We start from the raw sequence: 26505 nt of genomic DNA on the forward strand, positions 1-26505 counted from the left end.
TGACCAGACCACCAACCAGTAGGCCTGGTCCGAGACTGGGCCATGGGGAACATTGATCTTCGGACCCACTTCAAGGTAACCTCAAATTCGGTGAGGGAACCAGCTGTGGCCCCACGAACAGGAGACCCCTGATCATTAGAATGTCTACTCAGGTTTCTCTATATATTTATTGTTGCCAAACTGGTTGAGGAACTTGCTAATTTGCGATATTGTACTGATTAGTGTTAATGAAAATCACACTTCTTCATTTGGGAGCAAAGTTTGAATCAAAATCAACATCCCGGGGTGAAAAATACACAAGGTCGAAAAGTAGCAAGCATCTATACGTCATATATAAACAACATTAGAATACAACATACATATCCAGTAAAAATATACATGCAGTATACATACAATCATTGATATATGTATAAATGAAACCCAATAAGATGCACAAAGGAAAGGTGAACAAAGAAATTTGTCAAAGAAGTTGATATTAAAAAAAAAAAAAAAGCCACAACATGGAATTTCTGAGCTGAACGAAGAGTCTACCAATACGAAGATAAAACTGATGAAGTTTGTCTGATGAAACACATAGAACACAAATATATACTTCAACACAATTTATACTTTAAGCTCAATTACTATTAAGTTTTAGTCAAAGTGTTTTCCCCCTCACCTTGCCCGAAACGCTATGCGTACTAGTGGCTTTAGGTATTACATGTACTAGCTCTTTCTTTAAATTCCAACATCATGTTTGTAACTCATCTTCAATGTATGTACCTTTACCTGAATACAAAAAAAAAATCTAAATATGAAAGGACAAGATTGGCAACAGTCAGATATTAGTCAGGAGCCGCCCTTGATAACAAATGTATTTATAGTTACTGCTTAAATTATAATATATAATGTTTTTGTACAATATACAGTAAACAATCAAGCCACCTTCCAGAATATGCCTCCCTCACACCCTTCCCCCTGTATGTTATATATACACAATTATGCAAACCTTTTCACTGTCAAATCCCAGCATTAATTATTGCACATAATTATGCAAGATATCATTAATTAAGGATTTATAATGGCCTTATACATGACCTCGTCAAGTCTCAGCATTATCACGATTGTCAAAATGATCATAATGAACATATACAATACTGCACAATGAAATCATAAGTGTGTGATGTAGCCATGAGAAAATATTAAGGTCATGCAGTGGGATGGAATCTACATCCCTCGAGTCTCTGTTCGCGCACGCACTACTGACTAACCGTAGTTCACTCAGTAGTGCGCATGACAGTGTGTCTAGGGATGCGAATTCGATTTCATCGCAGCAACAATATTTTCTCATATATATAAATAGTGACCTTGACTTTCAAATTCTAGATTACTTTGCATCAGAATTGTCATGAGATCACCAAACTCAAAAATCACTATTTACTACCAAAATGGGTAAATAAATTCAAGAATACTTCAGTTTTCCAACCTGACCAATAGGCCTGTGTGACTATACATATGTAATATTTATTGCAGTGCATCAGAGCATAGAGAGAAAAAGACCAATGAAATTGCACACGTGGATCCAATCGATGCATAAAATGGTTTTTGAAAAGTCAAATGGAGCCCCGAAATCACACTGTCACAAGTGATCACACACTTCACCATGACATACATAGGCACTTTTGTATACAGATTTCACAGACTCTGGCAACCTTGATCATAGGAGAGTTTCCATCTATTAGTTCTAAGAATAGATATCCCGCCAAACACACGATGAAACTACGGCGGTGCTACAACGTTCGAACAAGGTTTAACACCTTCTAACAATTGCAACAACCAATATAACAAGTTGTAACAACATTCTAATACGTCATAAAAATGTTATAACAAGATGTAACAACTTTATTACAAGTTGTAACAAGGGAATCATAGGAACAGTTACATTGTCTGTTTGTAGGGATAAAACTTATTCGTATGATCACACATTTGACATTCTCACGAGCACTGACTGACCATGCACGCTACAGTGAAACGGGCAATAAATGTGGTACAAACCACTATGATCTCCCTTGTAATGCCCTCAGAAGCACAACCAGCATCTTGGTACGTACTAAGGGAGAGCTTCACCCAACCCCACAAGTCTGAAAGCAATAACTAATTTACATTTAAAGAAAAAATGCAAAAAAAAAAAAATGCAAAAAAAAAAAAAAAAACGAAATGGGAAAAGAGGTGGAAGGGGGAGTATAAGAATGATTAAACTGGAGAAGCAACAAAGACTTAAAAGGACATCTGGTATTAATTAAACAGTCGTAAATAAACTATCACGAATAAAAGACACTCCAATAGTAAACATAATAAGAGTGTAACATTAACCGAACACTAGAGTAGAATTGAGAGCTCGTGACCTAAATAAGGAGCAGAAACAAGAGGCAGACATGGACGAGGTCAAGAATGGGTTTTCTGCCAGTCAAAAAAGTGACAGACGATGCCTTTGGACAAACAAGGTGATGCAATGCTTAACCGAGGCAAATTGAGCCAAGAGATTAAAGTACGTAGCATCGAAACATGTGAAGCAGGATGTTAGACAAACAAGCCAGTGCAGGGTTCAGCCGAGGCATAATGTGCCAACACAAATGGCAAGCACGGGAGGAAACTAATTTCACATATGCTAATTATATCAGAAAACCTCAAACTATTTGCGCCCGTGACAGGGGTATGAACATTAGTCGTTTACTCTTACCTACTAAAAACATTAACCTGCGTACACTAACTGCCCGACGCTCGTCTCGAATAGTGTACAGTAGACAACTCTTGGAGTACGTTAACATAAGAACATAATAAAGATAACCGCTGAAGGCCCATTGCCTCACACACATGACAGCTCCTCTTTATATCAACCCATATTATAAGCAGTTCCATGCACCCGATCCGTTTCTTGTTAACAAGTTTTGAAGCAAATGCAGAATAGAAACCACACTACCCCCTACAAGCAGCATTGCAGAATATGATACAATCAGAACTTGAAAAAACTACTGTGCTGTACTTAGTGAATTAACCCTGATCAGCAAATTGTATCTAAGTTTCAGGTGATGATTAATAAGGATGAGCCAACAGTTCAAGTCCAACTTTTTGCGCTTGACATCCACATTTTGCTCGTCATTCATTTCATCAGAGTTTGACTTTCAACGTCAATCCAGATGTCTTCCAGGAGTCCCTCAAAAGCAAGCTTTTAGCTATTCAATGGGTCTGTATATAAGAGTGGTGACGCACTTCTTGCGGAAGCGATGGGACGTCGACAGCACCATCATCCCGTCACGGATGCTCAGCGCATACATGTGGTTCAGCATCACGTGATTTGGCTCGGGAAGGAGTGTCGGTTCACACTGCAATGAAGGGCAAATGTTATACGTGGTAATAACATCATGAAAGCATGTGATCATTAGGAACATACAAATTGTTTTATTCAGACATGCACAGATAAATCGCTCAAGAGGTCAAGTTATAAATGTACTGAATGAGAGACGATAAATGCTTCAGTAGTCTCCTTTTTAAAGCAAACCACTTTAGGACAAGTAAAGTACAAATTGTGGATTATTCAGACTTAGATACATAAGGTGTTCCTGTATGATGGCAGACTCTATCCTAGCAAACTTAATCATTTACGTTCTTTTATTTAACCCAACAGTTTATCTGTTTTTCATTATACTGTACTGTATATGTAAAATTATGGGAAGAAGTAAATATACATGGTATATGTATTTTTTGTGTATTTCCTTACCAAAATCAGACAATTACATGGAATATGATGAGAAACGCAGCACTGCAAAGTAACCTTATCCTCTACAAATATAAAGTTAAGCCATTTCAGTGTCGAGACAAATAAACAATATATATGCAGTAGGACCTCGCACAGCCATAGGGTACAGTCTGAGGGAATACCTTACGCTGCACAATATTGTGTAGTGCAAAGTCAATGTCACATAGGTAAATTAGGGATACGTTCCATAGACCTCATCAAGTGAATAAAATACATGAATAACTAATTATGAATATGTTATCATGCAAGAATTGAATTAAAAATGCATAACACAAAAGAAAAACCAACAGCAACTCTTGTTACCTAAGTCACACACATTTCGAAATGCAGTAAAAGATGTGGTCATGCCACGCAAGATTTGTGCGGTACAACGGGTCACATGTATTAGCAAAATTCATCTGAGATTTGCACCATTACAGTCATCAGCGGACGTTGGTTTCATGTAAAAGTCATCATGAAGGTTAAAAAAACAAATGCTCAAAATGTAAAAAACTAAAATATACAGAAACCGAAACTAGGGATAATAAACTACTGTACAGTATAACACACCAAAAGCAGCCACTCACAGCACCAATGTCTGGAAACACCAAGAATTAACACCAGTTAATCAATCTGAAACTTTAAACAAATCATGTCTAAATCTGTTCAATTTAGACAAGTCTCAACTGTATAAATTTGGCTTCAAGAAAGCCTATAAACATTAATATTCAAATTTATACAAATAACACCAACATATATGAAGCAAAATTGCTAAACAGAAAATACTGTAATACACAAAGTAGAGAACTAGGCTACACGTAAGCTAACCTAATCCAATCCAAATAGCTCTCTGACCCGTGGTGCGTCAACTTAATGCACCACGCACCCACATGGGCGACGAAGGGAGCGAATGTGCACAAGCACAAGGACAAGTTCAGTCCATTAGTTGCAAATGTAAAGGACTGCTCAAGAGAAGGCAAAAAACCCTGCTGGTGCAAGGCCACACCAAAAGTGCAAAAGTCTTAAAGTAGAAACTCCACCGCTGAGATCACAAACCAACAATGCACACAGAAGACAATTCTGGCAACAGATCAATGAAGCCCAGAGATGAACATGAGGCATGTCTGGCCACACATGAAAAATATTAACTGTCACATCAGCTGATTGCATAAACACGCCATGAGAAACGTTCACTAACATCACATCAGCTGACTGCATAAACACACACATGAGAAATATTCACTAACATCACATCAGCTGACTGCATAAACACACACATGAGAAATATTCACTAACATCACATCAGCTGACTGCATAAAGCAAATGTTCCAAAGGCTAACACATGCCACTTAACTGAGTATTTGTGATCTCTGGTTGGCCATACAACCTGTTGTGAGGGGCTAGGACAGAATGTGATCATCTCGGCTTTGGGGATTGTTAGGGAGTCAGTGCTGCCATCTGGCGGCAGTTGGGAGGTAGTGAACTATTGGACCTTTCAGTAGTTGGCCACGGTGGTGGCGTGACCATCCCTGTGATGCCAAGTGACATTTAAGACTTGAAGGTATTTCTGGCATACCTGTGATGCTATTTCTGGCACGAATGCACTTTCTGTCTGCTCTGGGGTGGACCAAGTATTCTCTGTTTCCCCGGCACCAGCATCACCTCTCAAAGAAACTTTAACCCTTACACTGCTCCAGTCACCATATGTGATTGATCCTTGTGTGTTTTCAGTACGCTTAAGTACTTTACCAAATTAAGGGTCAAGTGGCTCGGCTAATTGAAAGTCCTACACTATAGTGCACATGACATAAAAAGAGTTCTGAAAACAAATGTAAAAAAATCATATTTAGCAACTCAAGCACAGGAGTTAATGGCAGACAGCGATTGGGGCCGTTTAAGGGTTAAAGAGTTCCGCACTCCAGAACATTTCCCTGGCCTGAGTGCACTAGATCATAACCGACGGTCAGCAGAACCTTGCCTTAGGAAGCAACCAAGAGTGAGAGTTCTGCAAACATGCCAGTAAATAAAGAGCCTATGAGTCAAATAATGCCATATACCCACCTAATGCTGACAGGGGTATCAAAAAGAGTTAAATATAAATAAAAAAATTCAAAATTTGCAACATGCTTGGCTCCAACCATTTCAGTGTGTATGATCTAACACATCTTAACCCCCTGTACCATCCTTCATGCTCAGCCACTATTAATTGCACCAATAATGTTTGATATTTTAAATCAGAGAAAGTCACAATAATGTGACTGAAATTAAATAACCCGACCTGCACACCTTTGAAAAGAAAGGAAAAGGGGGGGAGGGAACTATCAGAAGAAAGTGCCAAGCCATTACGACTATACAGCACTTGTAAGGGGTCAGGATAACGATTTGGGATGGGACGTGAAAGAGAAATGGTACCATGGACGGTCGGGGATTGAATGCCAACCTGCATGAAGGGAGACCGTCGCTCTACCGGTTACATTTTTTACCTAACCTGGACCCTTATTGAATCACAACGGGGACATGGCTTGTTAAGAATCCAAGATGGGCCAAAACATCCTCACTTTCCTTTGCATTATTTGGATATTTTAACCTCTGTGCACTAGTCTACAAGCTCTGCCACTACTTATTCTTCAAAGTGTCTGGTGCATTCACTCTTCAGTTAGTTGTCCCAGCTCTCTGAATTTGCAGAGGCTACCTTAATTCCTTTTATCGAGGCCCATAAAATCTAGGAAGGCTACTTCTCCCCAAGTTAGACACTGGTATATGGAAGATGTGATCAGAAACTCCAGGTTAAAGTGCTCTCAATGACAAGCATGAACTTATGCCAGCAGCAAGACTAATGGCAAGGGCATTATTAAGAAATATTTGTTTACATTTACATTTCTTGTCATTATACACGAAAAAAAACCCAGCGTTAAATCTAATGAAACGCCATTTTCTGGGTGAGTCCCGGAGATTCCCCAGAGCTATCTAGGCTGAATGGATATGTATAACTTTCTGGCATCAATGTGCTTGGAGTTCTTGCCTACTGGGGACCACGAGCCAGAACCTGGCCCCCTCCGAGAGGCACGAGGAGCAATGTCCTATAGAAACTTCCCCTGTGGTTGGGAGCATTCTATGTCTGCCATTGATCGGGATAGGCACCCAGAAAGGTAGGCGCCCCAAAACAAACCCCTATTCTGGTGAAACTATTGCTACCGAAAGCCAAACGAGTGGACAGAACTCCTCATATGAAAATCAGCAAATGAGCATGACGTCATCATGTTGCTGCGCCGCCATCTGCACAACCCCCCCCCTCCCTCCCTCCCTGGGAGGGGGATGGGGGAATCCCAGACCCTCGCCAACCAAGGCATGGGAGGCATACCAGAGAGCCTCCAGGACTCGCCCAGAAAATGGCGTTTCATTACATTCAACGCTGGTTTTCTGGAGAGAGCCCTGTCGGCTCCACGGAGCTACCTCATCAAAGATAAGGAAAAGAGGGAAGAACTCGGGAGGCGGACGCCACATGCCCAACACAAAAACAAAACCACAGGCCAAACCAAAGGACCCTGCAGACGACCCAGGAAACCTGAACCCCAGAACAGGAAGGAAGGAAGGAAGGTAACCCGGACAAACCAAAACACGCCCACGGCCCCAGAGGCCAAGACGCACAGATAACAGCAAAGAGCCGCAACCGAACACAACACACAAAACATCCTCAGCCTGAACAACCAAGCAGCAACCCAAGGACTCCATCCGGAACACAGCAGACCGAAACTTCACCCGAAAAGAAGAAGATTGCTGCTAACGAACAACCTACCACCATGACCAAACAAGCAGAAAAACATACCATAACTGAAGGGGCCATGACAAACCGAGGAGAAGAAAGAAGATAGACCACCTGCGCCAACGACCAGGACGGCACCAGAAGCGCATGAGCAGGCCGGAAGGGAAACAAACAAGACAGCGAACAGAACGGAGCAGAAGGGATAGCAACACCGAACGCAAGCTGGAGCGGCCCCGCCAGCGCCACCCGAAATGAGGCGACAGGATGCAGCATCAATGATGGACCTGGAACAACAAAACAACCCTTATCAGAGACCGTAGTACACCTACACAGTGATAGGAAACCAAAAGGACCGCTAGGAAACTACACACTGCCGCTGAGACGAAGCACACAGGTGGGAGACCAACAACGAAGCCACCAGTGCCCACACAAGTGACGAGAACCTGAGACAAAAACCCTGAGATGCGAAGACTCGAAGGGAAAACGAACCAGCCTTGTACCGGGCTGGACCGATCAGCAAAAGGGGGTGAAGCCGCAGGAAGACCCTCAGGAACGGACACCGAGCAAAGCAGCGCCTCCAACCAAGGCTGGCAAAAAACTAGAAGGAACGGCCGCCAGGGAACCAGGAACCCAAACCCAGCGAGCCTGGAAGGAACCAACCCGGGCGAGCAAACACACCTCGCCCGGGAGGAACCCCCTCCTGGAACCCCTGAAGGACCAACAAGGCCAAAAACAGATGAAAATGAGAAGAATCCGCCTGCCGAAAGAGCCAAACCGCAAACACTGCAACAGCTAGGACCAAATGGCAATGAAAACTGAGGAGCCAGGGCCCAGGCAGAGTAAAACGAGCACCACGAACCGAATCGCGAGACGCGAAGTGAAAAACAGAACCCTGCAACCCGCAGGAGTAGCACAACAAACTCCAGCCGGGAAGAATGAAGCACGTGTCGCTGAGTAATATATGAGGAAAACCATTCAAGACGTATACCGCACTAAAACTAAAATGTATGGTCTAGAAAAGAAACACAAAGAAAAGTTGTAGCTAGTACCGGAATCCTAGCACCCCTGTCCCAACCAAAAGACACCAGAGGGGCAGGAGTGGTTGATCGGAATCTACATCCACCCGCAGACATTGCAACACAGAAGCGGGCAGTGACAAACAAGGAAAAATGAAAAAAATACAGGTCCAGAACCGAACACTGGGGCAGTCCCAAATCAGGGAAATGAACATGTACAGAGGCCAACCGAGCACCAACATCAGTATAGTCAATAAGCACCTACCAAGACACAAAACAGTGTGCAGTATAGAGGTAGGAAATACGGATTTAGGCAAGGAAAAGACCCGAAAGATGGTCCAAACACCAGTAGCTAGGGACAAGAGAGTACAATGAATAGGACGAACGAAGAGGATCCAAGTAGCAGCCAGTAATGTAATGTACACGACCAACTACATATACAGAGAGACTCCAATGTATATAAGGGTGCAGCCAGGCACTGAAAGACAGGCAATGAAGGAGTGTCCAGAGAGCATAGCCCGAGGCAATGAATGAGTGTACAGACAGCAAGGACGGAGGCAATGAAGGAGTGTCCAGATATCGAGAAAAGATCCAGGCGTCAAAAGACAAAACAAAAGGCACTGAAAATCAGGGCAGCGCCCCACAGTGTAACGAAGAACAAGACACACTGACAAAGTAAGGACACGAAAAGACGCACGCAAAGTAGCCAAGCAAAACACACAACATTTAACACCCCACCAAAAATTGAGAACCAGCACCCGGCCAACAGTCGCCAGACTGTACAATCTCATCTTCAGACCGGAGACACGACCATGTCACGACACAGCTGAGCCGTGTAATATACCAGGAGCATCGCTAGTGGAGTATGTCCAGCGGTACATACTGCTAGACATAACTGGGTGAAGTCCCCACAAATAAAATCCAGAACACCCCCAGTATTTAGGGGGGGAGGGGACGATGACCGGAGAGAAGATGAGCGAGAACGGAGTATAATCCGCGATAAACACCGACACATGTGTACACCGCCCAGAAACAAAACAATCACCCCGGCCCCTGCACCCGAGGTCCGAACCGCCCCACCCGTCTTCCGAGGAGGGCGCCAACAAGGCATATGTAACGAATAACAGATATGTCGAGACAGGAAGGAGAGACGCTTGGAATACAAAATAATGCGAAACAGAATTGAAAGAAGACAAGGAGAATGGAAGAGGACCAACGAGTCTGAGAAAGGAATGGCGGGAAGCCTCATCAGAAGTCAACAGATGTCCCAATAATATTTGAAGTATCGAAGAGTGTCGCAAACCCTTGAAAATCGTGAGAAGCAAGCACGAAAGCACAGAGGTACATATGGGCCCAATGGCACCCTTGACCAAGGGCCATGCAGGGAACCCAATACAAAGGGAACATGAGTGCAGCATGGAGAAAAGTTCATGGCCCGAGAGAAAACCGGTATGAAAGCGGTGAAAATCACCCACAGGAAGGACAGAGCCGATGGAGCCGACAGACCTGAACGGACATGGAACCGAACACAGAGAGGAGCATATACAAACCAACTCGGAAGCAAAGGGGGAAGGAAAACCCCACATTGAGGAACTGCAAGCCCCGCTCAGAGGGCACTAAACCCAAGCGGGGTGAACAGGGCCAAGGCCCCACAGTCAACCCCTCCCCAATCCCGGGGCCGGGCCATCCCCCCAAAGCCCCGGCCTCACAAGAAAAAGCCGGGGCAGCCATAAAAAAACTAATGAAGGGAGCCCACTGGTCAGACCCATATGCTACAGCTGGAGGAACAGGCTTGAATGCCTCCACCGTCACCCTGGAAGAGGAAACCCCCGAGACCGCCTAAGTCTCAACCCCGAAACCCGCAGACGTTTCGGAGTCGGAAGCAAGGGGGGGGGGGGGAACGTATGCACAACAGAAGGGAAAGGACAAGGAGGGGCGGACGAAACCAGAGCCAAAATGACTCCCACCCCAAAGTCCGGACCCAAAGGGTCCGGACATTGGGGCAGTTTTGGGGCATCCGAGGCCGCAACCAAACCGAGCGTGCAACGCAGCAGCTGCCTGTACCGCCACATATGTTGAGTAACACGAGTGAACTGGAGCATGTACAGAGAACAACGTCGCACAACTCTAGGTCAAAAGAATCACCGACCCAACAGGCAGCATGGCGGAGGCACAACTAGTGAATGTCGCCCTGAGACAAGCGGACAGAGCAATCTTCGAACTCGTAAGAAGCAAGAGGGGACTCAAGGGTCACATTCACCGAACCACGGAGCCCCCATGGGGTTTCCCAGGGGCCCATAGCCATCTTAACATGCTAAGGGAAGCACAGGCAGGGTACTGCAAACCAGCGCCCAAGTCTACCAAAGAAACTGCTAAAGCTGAACCCCCGGGACGTGTCCACTCACGGGGGCCAAGCGGGGGATACCACCAACCACAGAATATATATATACACCCCCAACAGCAAAGGGGAACCACACAGGCAGACCCCATCCCCCCACCAGGCAGAAAACAAAAACAAAAGAAAAACCCCGCAAAAGGACAACATACCCAAAAGGAATAGAGCCGGCCGCTATAATTGGTGAAAATTAGCTGTGCAGTACCCCGCGCCCCTACCAGTGATGAAAACTACCCCCATACCCAGGGACACACAAGGGCAAGAAAACCCCAGCAGACCCCAAGTACCGAGCAGTAAAAGGCACAGCAGAGGCAGATCCCAAGGAGACTTGTGGAAGGAGGCCCCAAGCCCCAAGGGCAGTACTTACTGGGCACCTAGGGAAGGTAGCCCTAGGTGCATGCAGCCCGAGTACTATGGAATATTACTCCTGGCTCACACACCCCTTGGAGAGACAGCCCACGTCACTAGACACAGAACAGAGACAAAAATTCCGGAGCCAGAGGCACAAGACTTTCCCTGAATCGCATCAGCCAAGAACTGCAGGTTGGGTCACCAGTGCGAGGGTCAGGGGCTTCCCCTTCCCCCTCCCGGGGAGGGGAAGGGAGTTGCGCAGACGGCGGTGCGGCGACGTGATGACATCATGCTCGTTTGCTAATTTTCGTTACAGGAGTTCTGTCCACTCGTTCGGCTTTCAGTAGCAATAGTTTCACCAGAATAGGGGGGGTTTGTTTTGGGGCACCTACCTTTCTGGCTGCCTGGCCTGGTCGATGGCAGACAATGAATGCTCCCAACCACAGGGGGGGGTTTCTATAGGCCATTGCTCCTCATGCCTCTCTGAGGGGGGCCAAGTTCTGGCTCGTGGTCTCCGGTAGGCAAAAACTCCAGGCACATTGACTGATGCCAGAAAATTATACATATCCATTCAGACTGGATGGCTCCGGGGAGCTGACGGGGCTCCCCTCAGAAAACATGAAAGTAACAGAGAAAGCAAGCTATGGAAAAACATTTATAATTACTGTACTGTACCCTCAGAGGTAAGTAGAAAATATTTGCACAAAAATTAAAATTAAAGGATTAACATTGAGGGCAAATGTAAGTTATCTTTAATGAGTGTTCATTTATTCGCACCCACCACCAAGCGTGCCACTGTGCTACAATGACCGTGAGTGTGACAAAGCAGTGTGATCAGCTGCATGGTGGAGATCGTGCGCGCCTGACAAAATGGTGACGGTGAAGAGTGAAATACTACGAGAAAATTGTAAAATGCTAAAGCTCGTACCCTCCACATCCTCGTCATTAGAGTCCACTGCTTCTTCATGACCTGTGGTTGTGAACACGGATGAGATGGGTGATTATGCAACATATCAACATGTGCTCAATTTCTCTTATCATCAATGGATGACACACGAAATAATCTGACGAAACAAAGTGCACCCCCTCTCCTCCCCCCTTTAGCCCCTGCATGTCAATGTGGTTGACACTAGCACTACTTTAATATATCAAGATATACCACATTCACCTTAGCACACACAAGAATTGATCACTTACAAGTGAAATCAACCAATGACGAATCATTTCCTGCTTAACTCATGAAATATGTTCGACTACCAGCATGAAGAAAGCCGATCATAATGACGTCTCAATATATTACAAAAGAGCAGAATTTCCATTTGAATTTAAGAATATATCCGGATTGGAGCTACTAAATAATGCCAAAATGGAAGCAATGTCAGGAATGAAAATATACAATTTTGAAGGTGTTCACTTGAGAAGCAAAGCTTTGTGTGTGATAGCTCCTTGTGCATTATGGGAGGCAAAGCAGCTTGATAGCAATGGTAAATGTAGAGTACGGTATCATTATTATTATATTTTTTTCCTCGAAACACTGCATGTGTTCCTCATACTGTCAATCTCTTTCTGCTCCAGCTAAACTGCTGCGCTCATTCCTGTATTACTAAATAGCAACACCTTTTTCAATCTGAAGTTATCAGCCTTGTTTCCAATCCCAGACATATCTTTTACCATCCATTCCCCACACCTCATCCCCAATCCCCACATCTCATCCCCTGTCCAATCCCAACATCTCATGCCCAATCCTATCCCCACACCTCGCCCTCCACCGTCCAATCCCCACACCTCGCCCTCCACCGTCCAATCCCCACACCTCGCCTTCCACCGTCCAATCCCCACACCTCGCCCTCCACCGTCCAATCCCCACACCTTGCCCTCCACCGTCCAATCCCCACACCTCGCCCTCCACCGTCCAATCCCCACACCTCGCAAATGTCAAACACCGAATTCAAACACAAAATACTTTTGAAAACACCAGACCCCCAGCTGGACACACACATCCATAACCATATCCGTGTGAGGAGTCACACCGGTGAGAACTTACGGATATGGGGGTATCCTTGTTGAGGATGACCTGGAGCAAGTGAGGCGGTAGCACTGGCGGCCCACGGATTTTCTCAGACTGTTGGTATTCGGGAATTTCCTGGCTAAATTCCTCCTTTTTTTCCTCTGCATGGAAGGGAAGAGAAGCGAAGGGGTAAAAAGTAAACTTTTATTGATGCATGAAATACCAGGTAACAACCACATTAAGAATACTTTGCCCTACAATTTCTCAAGCTTACTCTCCACCATCTCAAGCTTACCCTCAACTTTCTCAAGTTTACTCTCCACTTTCTCCAGCTTATCCTCCATTTTCTTAAGCTAACTCTTTATCTTCTCAAACTTACCATCCCCTTTCTCAAGCTTGCCCTCCGCTTTCTCAATCTTACCTTCCACTTTCTCTAGCTTACTCATGACTTTATCAAGCCCACCACACCTTCCTCAAGCTTAAACTTCACTTTCTCAAGCTTGCACTCCCCTTTCTCAAGCTTGCACTCCTCTTTCTCAAGCTTGCACTCCTCTTTCTCAAGCTTGCACTCCTCTTTCTCAAGCTTGCACTCCCCTTTCTCAAGCTTGCACTCCCCTTTCTCAAGCTTGCACTTCCCTTTCTCAAGCTTGCACTCCCCTTTCTCAAGCTTGCACTCCCCTTTCTCAAGCTTGCACTCCCCTTTCTCAAGCTTGCACTCCCCTTTCTCAAGCTTGCACTCCCCTTTCTCAAGCTTGCACTTCCCTTTCTCAAGCTTGCACTCCCCTTTCTCAAGCTTGCACTCCCCTTTCTCAAGCTTGCACTCCCCTTTCTCAAGCTTGCACTCCCCTTTCTCAAGCTTGCACTTCCCTTTCTCAAGCTTGCACTTCCCTTTCTCAAGCTTGCACTCCCCTTTCTCAAGCTTGCACTCCCCTTTCTCAAGCTTGCACTCCCCTTTCTCAAGCTTGCACTTCCCTTTCTCAAGCTTGCACTCCCCTTTCTCAAGCTTGCACTCCCCTTTCTCAAGCTTGCACTCCCCTTTCTCAAGCTTGCACTTCCCTTTCTCAAGCTTGCACTCCCCTTTCTCAAGCTTGCACTCCCCTTTCTCAAGCTTGCACTTCCCTTTCTCAAGCTTGCACTTCCCTTTCTCAAGCTTGCACTCCCCTTTCTCAAGCTTGCACTCCCCTTTCTCAAGCTTGCACTCCCCTTTCTCAAGCTTGCACTCCCCTTTCTCAAGCTTGCACTCCCCTTTCTCAAGCTTGCACTTCCCTTTCTCAAGCTTGCACTCCCCTTTCTCAAGCTTGCACTCCCCTTTCTCAAGCTTGCACTCCCCTTTCTCAAGCTTGCACTCCCCTTTCTCAAGCTTGCACTTCCCTTTCTCAAGCTTGCACTCCCCTTTCTCAAGCTTGCACTCCCCTTTCTCAAGCTTGCACTCCCCTTTCTCAAGCTTGCACTCCCCTTTTTCAAGCTTGCACTCCCCTTTCTCAAGCTTGCACTCCCCTTTCTCAAGCTTGCACTCCCCTTTCTCAAGCTTGCACTTCCCTTTCTCAAGCTTGCACTCCCCTTTCTCAAGCTTGCACTCCCCTTTCTCAAGCTTGCAATTCACTTTCTTAAGCTTAATCTCCACTTTTTAAAGCTTACCCTCAACTCTTTCCTTATTCTGAGACTGACTGCTCAACGGTTTATCCTTGTTGTCATCGTTGGGGTCGCGCAGAAGCGCATTTTCGAACTCTTCAAAGTCGCTCTCGTTGATGGTAATGGTGTTGTTCTGTGACCCCAATTCATTGGTGCAGGCATTTTCGCTTTGGTTAAGTCTCCACTCTCCGTCCACCAGAAACTTGTACTGGTGCTGGCCTTCCGGCAGATCCACGATGGCTACGAAGTCTTTCTCACTGGAATGGGATTGATGAACAATGAGGCCACATGTGGAGCCATGAATGATTAACAAGAAGTTATTCGACTGAAAAAAAAGATAGAGTTTGATTTACCTGTATACTGAGTCAGAGCTGATCAAGTGAGGTACTGCAATTCTAAGACCGTCATATTTTAGAAAAGGCTTTTGTGTTTATGTGATGCACTTTTCCCTCTAGATTCTGTACTTAATTATTATAATCATAATAATTCCCATTGTCAGGAACAGGAAGCCTGCACTCAGGCTTATCAAGGCCTCACTACTAGGTGACTCTACTGACCTTCACCAGGATGCAAACCCACAATAGTTGCCTAACTCCCTGATGCCTATTTATTCCTATATGAAGAGAGTCATTAGGTTTCAATCTCCCTGGGAATTGAAACCATACCTCTTGAGTGTGAGCTGAGGACATGGACCACTGTGTTACAGTGTTCCATCGTCTCCCCAGCATCCATACAATCAAGAAGGGAGAGTTACTGTATTTCCCACAGTTTCCCACAGCACCTAATTGACCCATCCACTTGGACTGGTTGGCACAGCAGTGGCATCACAGTTTTGCAGCTCTGTGTTCAATTCCCAATGGTCCGAGTGGTTAGGCACCATTCGTTACTTCTGTCCTAGGCGGGAGGCACTGGTAAACTGAAGCGCGATCGTCATGCACCCACGCACTAGGTCAGCCATACGCATGTCAACAAACTCATTTCCCGAGGTAAAGTTCGTAACCTGATTCAAATTTTCCGAAGAAATTGGGCTTGCAACCCGAAAGTTCGTAAATAAGGGCATTCATAAGCCGAGGTGTGACTATATATAATGAGTTTAGGCTGGTGTAATGAACACAGGCTGCAATATGGGTAGCTGTGGTATTGTGGTCATCTGATGGTGGGTATAAGCATATAGTATATTGGCTTCTGCCACAACACACTGCAGAGCTGCCACCATGACTTTATAGTGGCCACTGTGACTCTGCAGGGCTGTTGCCATGACTCCTACAGGACCACCACCAAGACTCCCTACAGGACTGTCGCAAAGACTCCCTACAGGACCGCTGTGAAGTCTCCCTACAGGGCTGCTGTATAAAATAAAATAAAAAATACACTGCCACTTACACTACAGTTAAGAGAACATTGGAATTCCATACAAAGTCATCACCTACCTCTTGACCATGGGAAGTGGTTGCCAGTCGCTGAATGTTCCAGCAATAGCAACCGCCTGCCCTCCACCTGCCCACTTAATGACAAACGGGAGCATCTTCTTGTTACCTTGCGTCAGCACCGGTCGTGGTCTAGCAGGCACTGGGTCCTCATTTTCTTTCTCTGACTGCTGCAGAGAGTGGGTGAGTGAGTTGGCGTGAATGAAAATCCTACCAACAGCTATTCATGACTTGGGAATTAAAAACAGTATTAAGAAATGTAAAATGAAAAAGAAAATGTAGACAGTCTATAAAAAAAAATGTCTAGTAGGAACATGAGGCATAATTACAATTTCGAACAAGTGACAAAAATACACGTAGAAATCACAATAGCGTGATATATCAAATGAACAAATCTACGTGGGCCGGCCATGTCGTGGCACAGTTGACTAAGGTGCATTTGGGAACATCCATGCGTAGGTTTGAACCCTCATCATGGCTCTTGTGGATTTGTTCATTAACACTATCACGCGCAGAGTGTGCGCTCCGCAGACTTTGACGTCATGCTCTTGGTGGTGCGGGCGAGCATGCAGTGACACTGCAAATGTGTATACTCGTTTCAGTTTCCTCACCTTAATTCTCGTGCTATGTCGTTCGTTTTGGTACCATTGTATTGTTCGCAATAGAATTTCCTACAGGTGTATATGCATATAAGGTCCAAAAGCCTGGCATGACTCCCCACAGCAAAGCCTAAAGTCGGCAAAGTTACCCGTGTGCGCACAAAATCAGTAAAATATGTATACTCGTCTCAGTTTTCTCACCTTAATTCTCGTGCTACGTCGTTCGTTTTGGTATCAATGTGTTGCAATAGAATTCCCCACAGGTGTATATGCATATAAGGTCCAAAAGCCCAGTGTGACTCCCCGCAGCAAAGCCTAAATTTGGCCAACCGTTATCCGTGAACAAGCACCAATTGGCACACCTGCAACCTAATGTATATACTCATTCAGTTTGATAACATCAATTTTCGTGTTACGTCTTTCATTTTGGTATCAAATTGTTCGCCATATAAAGCTGTTCGCCATATAAAACTCGTCCCATAATAATAGAACAATACATGGAATTTTAACAAATACAATGGGGCCTCGACTTACGATGCTAATCCGTTCCCAGAGATGGATCGTAAGTTGAAGCGATTTTTCCCATAAGAAATAAAGGGAATTGAATTAATCCGTTCCCCACCCTCCAAAATATTTACATACAAATACATTTTATACTGAATACAATGTTTTTTCTAACTACAATACAGTACCAAAGTTTCTCTTACCTTTATGGAGGGCTCTTGATGGCGTATGGAAGATGGTGATGAGGGGAGAGGAGGAGAGTTGTTACTGTTTGGAAGGGGAGTCCCCTTCCATTATCACATCAGGCAGTGAAGTTTTTTCTGGGGTACTCTCTCTCCTACGTATTGCCTGAATACCACTAGGACCTGATTGTGGTTCAGTGATTGTTTGTCTCACTACAAATTTGTCAAGAGACATTTGTTTTTCCCTTCGTTTTAACATTTGTCTGTAATGATGCATCAGTGTCATTGAATAGGTTAAGGCAACAGCCTACTGCAGCTTGATTTGGGCGAAATCGTTTCGGCAAAGGTTTGCAATTCTTCCCATGCTGCACACATTTTCATAATTGTTGAGGAAGAGACATTCTGTACTCTTGTTTCTGCTCTATGGTCATCCTTACATGGGTTTTCATATGTTGAGCCTTACCACTGACTTTCCTGGGACTCATGGCGTGATATATAATAATTACTTAAATGTTCAAAATGCAAAAAATCACCACAAAAGCGGAATTTCTTATAGGCGCGATCGTCACTTAGCGGGCAGCTGTAGTAAACTGAGGCAGGTCGGCCGCGTGACCGGGAACCACGCGCAAGGTCGACCCGAACGTGTACCAACAAATATCGGAAGTCGACGACACCATCGGATGTTGAGTTGCATTTTTCGATGAAATTTACATCGTAACTCAAAATTATCGTAAGTAGGGGCAATCGTAAGTCGAGGTGCCACTGTATTTTAGATTTTGAACCACAAAAGTATTGATAAACTTTCAAGTGTTCTGACGTCAATTGTCAGGCTACACTGTCATTATTGTACCAAATTGTGTGCAATCTAAAGGTGCTCATTTTGAAACCACTTCCAGATTTATCGGATAAAATTAAAAATTTTAACAAATGTTTTAAAATGATGGACGCAGTATGAGTCACCCGAGTGGACGTAGGAGAAAAAACAGCGTTGAATGTAATGAAATGCCATTTTCTGGGTGAGACCCAGAGGCTCCCCAAAGCTTAAGTCACATCAGCCCTTAATAGCCTACAAGAGACAGAGGTCTCCGGTAGGCTATTAAGGTATGAGACCTGTAGAGACCAGAGGTCCTCGTCGAGGCCACTAGTATTGGTGACCCACAGGTAAATTCAGAGCCCAAAACCTAGTTTCCTCATAAGCATGATGGAGCAGAGGTCTCACGATCACCCTCACTGAAGAACAAACCTCCAGAAGGAAGGCCAAGCTAAACACACAACTGAAATTCCATTCCCCTGGATTGTATGGGTCTCGAACCATGGACCCCCTGCATGAGAGGGCATAGAACTATTGACTGGGCTATGAGTAGTCTTATGAGCTTCGGCCTCACACGCGTGGGGTCCACGGTTCGAGAGCCATACTGCCCAGGTGAATGGAATGTTTATTTCCATGGCAGTGTGGATGACAGTTTATTAGATAACTGAAACGTTCACAGAAACTAAACAAATAATGCAGAAAACAACTTAGCAAACAATCCAGCCAGTAGTTAGGTCATACCCTGTTAGGGGGGGGGAGGGGGGCGAATAAGCTGCTCCCCTCACCCCTAAGAGGGTTACCAAACAGAGTGAAAACACTGCCAAATGATACCAAAAATGATCAGTGATTACTAAAAATCACTAAGGCAACTGAAATCAACAACTGTTAACCCATATCACTGCTAATTGTCTAGATTTATCATTTACACTATGATAAAAAGATTTCAGCCAAATTATCTGCTGCTTTATAACAAAGTGCTTGCCTGTTTAGGCTTGATGACGACCGGTTCGTGCTCCTCTTCTGAAGGCTGTTGTTGGAGGCCCTTCTGGCCTTTGTGTTTGTCGAATGTGAATGCCTGGCCATCGATCTTCCCCGGAGAATATGGCGGAAATGAGTCGCCGGGTTTATTCCGATCCCGACGCTCACCCGACGTTGCATGGTTGCCCATGACTTAGGTTACTGCAAGATAAAAAGGAGACGGTAAGAGAGTGTTGTATTCAAACATCACATAGCATTGTAATGTTGGAATGATGAGAAAATATTTCAGTATTCTTAAAATGAAAAAATAAATCAAACCCAAGAAATTATAACACAATAAATTGTAACTAGTCAAAAATATTAGAACCAACACTAGAAATTATATGGAGAAGTTTTTAACGAACCATAGACATTAATATTTTGTTAATCCTTGAAATGCATATACCATGGTGGTGGAGGCCAAAATCATCAGTAGCTTTAAAGCGTTATATGACAAAGAGTGCTGGGTAGATAGGACACCACGAGCGTAGCTCTCATCCTGTAACTACACTTAGGTAATTACCAGAGTATACACTACCCTCTATACCAGGGTATACACCACCATCAGTACACCAGAGTATACACCACCATCAGTATACCAGGCTATACACCACCATCAGTATACCAGAGTGTACACCACCCTCAGTATACCAGGCTATACACCACCATCAGTATACCAGAGTATACACCACCCTCAGTATACCAGGGTATACACCACCCTCAGTATACCAGGGTATACACCATCAGTATACCAGAGTATACACCACCCTCTGGATTTTGAAGAAGCTATAAACAGTATGCCTATGCACTCTGCACCAGGCCCGGATTCTTGGAACTCCATATTCATCAAGAACTGTAAAAAACCACTATCGCAGGCCCTCCACATTCTGTGGAGACAAAGCCTAGATACTGGCGTTATTCCTGATATACTAAAAACAGCAGAGATAGCACCATTTCATAAAGGAGGAAATAAGGCAGAGGCAAAAAATTACAGACCAATAGTACTAACATCGCACATCATAAAAATTTTTGAGAGAGTGCTAAGAAGTAAGATCACAAAATACATAGAATCACGGCATCTCCATAACCCCGGACAACATGGTTTCAGAACAGGGCGTTCTTGCCTGTCACAGTTGCTGGACCACTATGATATGGCATTAGATGCTATGGAAGACAAACAAAACGCTGATGTAATTTATACAGATTTCGCAAAAGCTTTTGATAAATGTGACCATGGTGTTATTGCACATAAAATGCGTTCAAAAGGAATTACCGGAAAAATAGGCAGATGGATCTACAATTTCCTGACCAACAGAACCCAATGTGTAATAGTCAACAAAATAAAATCCAGCCCAACAACCGTGAAGAGCTCAGTCCCCCAGGGGACTGTGCTTGCTCCAGTACTTTTTCTCATCCTCATATCGGACATAGACAAGAACACACCCTATAGCATTATCATCCTTTGCAGATAACGCTAGGATCTTCATGAGAGTAGGCAACATAGAGGACACGGCAAACCTCCAGTCAGATGTAGATCAGGTCTTTCTATGGGCTACAGAAAATAATATGGTGTTTAACGAAGATAAGTTCCAGCTCATGCGCTATGGAAAAAAATGAAAATATAAAAACGGAAACCACGTACAAAACTCTGGCAAATCATAACATAGAACGAAAAGGCAATGTAAAGGATCTGGGTGTACTCATGTCAGAAGACCTTACCTTTAAAGAACACAATAAAGTAGCCGTCACAACTGCAAGAAAAATGACAGGTTGGATAACAAGAACTTTTCACACTAGAGACGCTATACCGATGATGATACTCTTCAAAACGCTTGTGCTCTCTAGAGTAGAGTACTGCTGCACAATGACAGCACCTTTCAAAGCTGGAGAAATTGCTGACCTGGAGAGCGTGCAGAGATCCTTTACTGCTAGAATCCACTCAGTAAAACATCTAAACTATTGGGACCGACTAAAGAGCCTAAATCTGTACTCCCTTGAGCGCAGGCGGGAGAGATACATAATAATTTACAAGTGGAAAATATTAGAGGGACTGGTCCCAAACCTGCATACAGAAATAACATCACATGAGACCAGAAGACATGGCAGGATGTGCAGAATACCCCCATTGAAGAGCAGAGGTGCAACAGGAACTCTGAGAGAGAACTCTATCAACATCAGAGGCCCGAGACTGTTCAACACGCTTCCGCTACACATAAGGAGCATAACTGGCAAACCCCTCACAGTGTTCAAGAGAGAACTGGATAAGCACCTCCAAAGGATACCTGATCAACCAGGCTGTGACTCATACGTCAGGCTGCGAACAGCCGCGTCCAACAGCCTGGTTGATCAGTCCGGCAACCAGGAGGCCTGATCGACGACCGGGCCGCGGGGACGCTAAGCCCCAAAAGCACCTCAAGGTAACCTCAAGGTAAGGTAACCTCAAGGTAAGGTAACCCTCAGTATACCAGAGTATACCGACCGGGGAGCCGGTCGGCCGAGCGGACAGCACGCTGGACTTGTGATCCTGTGGTCCTGAGTTCGATCCCAGGTGCCGGCGAGAAACAATGGGCAGAGTTTTTTTCACCCTATGCCCCTGTTACCTAGCAGTAAAATAGGTACCTGGGTGTTAGTCAGCTGTCATGGGCTGCTTCCTGGGGGTAGAGACCTGGTCGAGGACCGGGCCGCGGGGACACTAAAGCCCCGAAATCATCTCAAGATAACCTCAGTACACCAGGGTATACACCACCGTCAGTATACCAGGGTATACATCACCATCAGTATACCAGGTATACACCACCATCAGTATACTAGGCTATACACTACCCTCAGTATACCAAACTATACACCACCGTCAGTATACCAGGCTATACACCACCGTCAGTATACCAGGGTATACACCACTGTCAGTATACCAGGTATACACCACCATCAGTATACTAGGCTATACACCACCCTCAATATACCAGGGTATACACCACCATCAGTATACTAGGCTATACACCACCCTCAGTATACCAGGGTATACACCACCATCAGTATACAAGGCTATACACCACCCTCAGTACACCAGAGTATACACCACCCTCAGTATACCAGGCTATACACCACCCTCAGTATACCAGGCTATACACCACCCTCAGTATACCAGGCTATACACCACCCTCAGTATATCAGGCTATACACCACCCTCAGTATACCAGGGTATACACCACCCTCAGTATACCAGGCTATACACCACCCTCAGTACACCAGGCTATACACCACCCTCAGTACACCAGGCTAAACACCACTGTCAGTATATCAGGCTATACACCACCCTCAGTATACCAGGCTATACACCACCCTCAGTATACCAGGCTATACACCACTCTCAGTATACCAGGGTATACACCATCAGTATACCAAGGCTATACACAACCCTCAGTATACCAGAGTATACACCACCATCAGTATACCAGGCTATACACCACCCTCAGTATACCAGATTATACACCACCCTCAGTATACCAGAGTATACACCACCCTCAGTATACCAGAGTATACACCACCCTCAGTATACCAGAGTATACACCACCCTCAGTATACCAGACTATACACCATCAGTATACCAGGCTATACACCACCATCAGTATACAAGGCTATACACCACCATCAGTATACCAGGCTATACACCACCGTCAGTACACCAGGCTATACACCACCGTCAGTATACCAGGGTATACACCACCGTCAGTACACCAGGGTATACACCACTGTCAGTATACCAGGGTATACACCACCGTCAATACACCAGGCTATACACCACCATCAGTATACCAGGCTATACACCACCGTCAGTATACCAGACTATACACCACCGTCAGTATACCAGGCTATACACCACCGTCAGTATACCAGGGTATACACCACCGTCAATACACCAGGCTATCCACCACCGTCAGTATACCAGGCTATACACCACCGTCAGTACACCAGGCTATACACCACCGTCAGTATACCAGACTATACACCACCATCAGTATACCAGGGGTATACACCACCGTCAGTATACCAGGCTATATACCACCGTCAGTACACCAGGCTATACACCACCGTCAGTATACCAGACTCTACCCCACCGTCAGTATACCAGGGGTATACACCACCGTCAGTATACCAGGGGTATACACCACCGTCAGTATACCAGGCTATACACCACCGTCAGTACACCAGGCTATACACCACTGTCAGTATACCAGGGTATACACCACAGTCAGTATACCAGGGGTATACACCACCGTCAGTATACCAGAGTATACACCACCGTCAGTATACCAGGCTATACACCACCGTCAGTATACCAGAGTATACACCACCATCAGCATACCAGGCTATACACCACTGTCAGTATACCAGGAGTATACACCACCATCAGCATACCAGGCTATACACCACTGTCAGTATACCAGGAGTATACACCACCGTCAGTATACCAGAGTATACACCACCGTCAGTATACCAGGCTATACACCACTGTCAGTATACCAGGGGTATACACCACCGTCAGTATACCAGAGTATACACCACCGTCAGTATACCAGGCTATACACCACCGTCAGTACACCAGGGTATACACCACCGTCAGTATACCAGAGTATACACCACCGTTAGTATACCAGAGTATACACCACAGTCAGTATACCAGGCTATACACCACCGTCAGTATACCAGGGTATACACCACCGTCAGTATACCAGGCTATACACCACCGTCAGTATACCAGGCTATACACCACCGTCAGTACACCAGGCTATACACCACCGTCAGTATACCAGGGTATACACCACCGTCAGTATACCAGGCATACACCACCGTCAGTATACCAGGCTATACACCACCGTCAATATACCAGGAGTATGAAGGGTAAAGGTCTCTCTGGTCCTCCGTGGCGACCCTGGCGGCGGCGACCTCTTCCCAGCGACCGTTCCGGCGGGGGACAGGTAGACTGTCTCTATGGACTCTATATATTGATTTATATTTATATATTTATTTATATATACAAGAGTTCTTACATTCTTGTACAGTTACAAGCAGGTGTTGCGAGTAAATCTTATACTCGCTCCATTATCTCATTATCTTAATAGCATAACTAATTAGCACTAATTACAGAAGCTACAATCCTTTCCCCAATTACAGGTAATACTCTTCTCATCTTGTTGGAGGGAGCTGAGGTGTATTCACAATATAAGCAGGCGATATGAGGAATAAAGGCACCACCACTTGGTCCGGGAGACATCTCCCGTCACGCAGGGTGCAGTCGTGCCTCCACAGATCTCCAGTGTCAGCTCTTGATAGTGGTAATGGCTCAAAAGGGCCACAACTTACGAGCTATTCATGCCCGTGCCACCTCTTGGGTGGCTTCATCTTCATCTTAACACATTCACAAGGGAGACATCTCCCGTCACGCAGGGTGCAGTCGTGCCTCCACAGATCTCCAGTATCAGCTCTTGATACTGGTAATGGCTTAAAAGGGCCACCACTTACGGGCTATTCATGCCCGTGCCACCTTTTGGGTGGCTTAATCTTCATCAATCAATCATCGGAATGAAGGACAGTACAATTTCCAGTCAAGAATGTAGCACTCGGCGTAGGCAGTTTTAATCGTCTACAAGACGCTACAGCTTCGACACAGAGCAGGCAGCAGTCTAGGACCTCATCCAGCTACAACGCTCTCGCTCCCCGAGTTCAGACACTCACAATTCCCCATTGAGCCGCCACGCTCTCCCACATAGAGCTCCGCGACTCCGGCCACACTCAGCTCTCTGCTCTGCTCCAGGCTTCGTCTCAACGTCTACGACACTGCTGTATCCAGGACTACTAAATGAATATGAAACTCACTAAACACTGTGTATCTAATCTACCCAACAACGTAACATAATCGTATGTTACATTGGTTTATCTTTACGGGATACACTCTAGCCCGTGCTTCAGGGACATTGCGTTCTGAGGAACTAAATCTAAAAGATCCTCGAGGTCCATTCACCACCAAAGACCGCATTCACTCCAAAACCGATAAACTCCACAGTTACTCCACTTGCGGGTTATTCATGCCCGTGCCACCTCATGGGTGGCTTAATCTTCATCAATTAATCAATCGAGGTCCATCCCTCCCCTCCCTTCCCCCCCCCCAAGGGTGGAACTACTGACCCTCTCCCAGAATGCAACCTCACAGTAATTGACTAACTCCCGAGTACCTAATTACTGCTGGGTGAACAGGTAGATTAGGTGATAGGAAACGTGGCCTCGACGGGGGACAGGCAGCCCTGAGGGTCACCATCTTTAGTGGCCCCGACGGGGGACAGGCAGCCCTGAGGGTCACCATCTTTAGTGGCCCCGACGGGGGACAGGCAGCCCTGAGGGTCACCATCTTTAGTGGCCTCGACGGGGGAAGGCAGCCCTGAGGGTCACCATCTTTAGTGGCCCCGACGGGGGACAGGCAGCCCTGAGGGTCACCATCTTTAGTGGCCTCGACGGGGGAAGGCAGCCCTGAGGGCCACCATCTTTAGTGGCCTCGACGGGGGACAGGCAGCCCTGAGGGTCACCATCTTTAGTGGCCCCGACGGGGGACAGGCAGCCCTGAGGGTCACCATCTTTAGTGGCCCCGACGGGGGACAGGCAGCCCTGAGGGTCACCATCTTTAGTGGCCTCGACGGGGGACAGGCAGCCCTGAGGGTCACCATCTTTAGTGGCCTCGACGGGGAAGGCAGCCCTGAGGGCCACCATCTTTAGTGGCCTCGACGGGGAAAGGCAGCCCTGAGGGTCACCATCTTTAGTGGCCTCGACGGGGGAAGGCAGCCCTGAGGGCCACCATCTTTAGTGGCCTCGACGGGGGAAGGCAGCCCTGAGGGCCACCATCTTTAGTGGCCTCGACGGGGGAAGGCAGCCCTGAGAGTCACCATCTTTAGTGGCCTCGACGGGGGAAGGCAGCCCTGAGGGTCACCATCTTTAGTGGCCTCGACGGGGGAAGGCAGCCCTGAGGGCCACCA

The 26505-nt window shown here is 45.8% G+C and overlaps 1 protein-coding gene across 2 annotated transcripts; it reads right to left on the reverse strand.

Moving 5' to 3' along the window:
• Positions 1 to 302: 302 nt before the first annotated feature.
• On the reverse strand, positions 303 to 24451 carry alc (5'-AMP-activated protein kinase subunit beta-1). 2 transcript variants are annotated; one of them, XM_069338121.1, is made up of 6 exons: positions 24369 to 24451; positions 19446 to 19642; positions 16371 to 16534; positions 14947 to 15197; positions 13345 to 13469; positions 303 to 3362 (listed from the first exon to the last, which is right to left on the reverse strand). In XM_069338121.1, the coding sequence occupies exons 2-6, from the start codon at positions 19629 to 19631 to the stop codon at positions 3213 to 3215; spliced, it is 876 nt and encodes a 291-aa protein (XP_069194222.1). In that variant the 5' UTR covers positions 19632 to 19642; positions 24369 to 24451; the 3' UTR covers positions 303 to 3212. The 2 variants fall into 2 exon arrangements, with proteins under 2 accessions (XP_069194222.1, XP_069194217.1); XM_069338116.1 differs by having other exon boundaries at positions 16371 to 16537.
• Positions 24452 to 26505: the final 2054 nt, after the last annotated feature.

This window comes from Procambarus clarkii, chromosome 5, assembly GCF_040958095.1.
Source record: "Procambarus clarkii isolate CNS0578487 chromosome 5, FALCON_Pclarkii_2.0, whole genome shotgun sequence".
Lineage (NCBI taxonomy): Eukaryota > Metazoa > Arthropoda > Malacostraca > Decapoda > Cambaridae > Procambarus > Procambarus clarkii.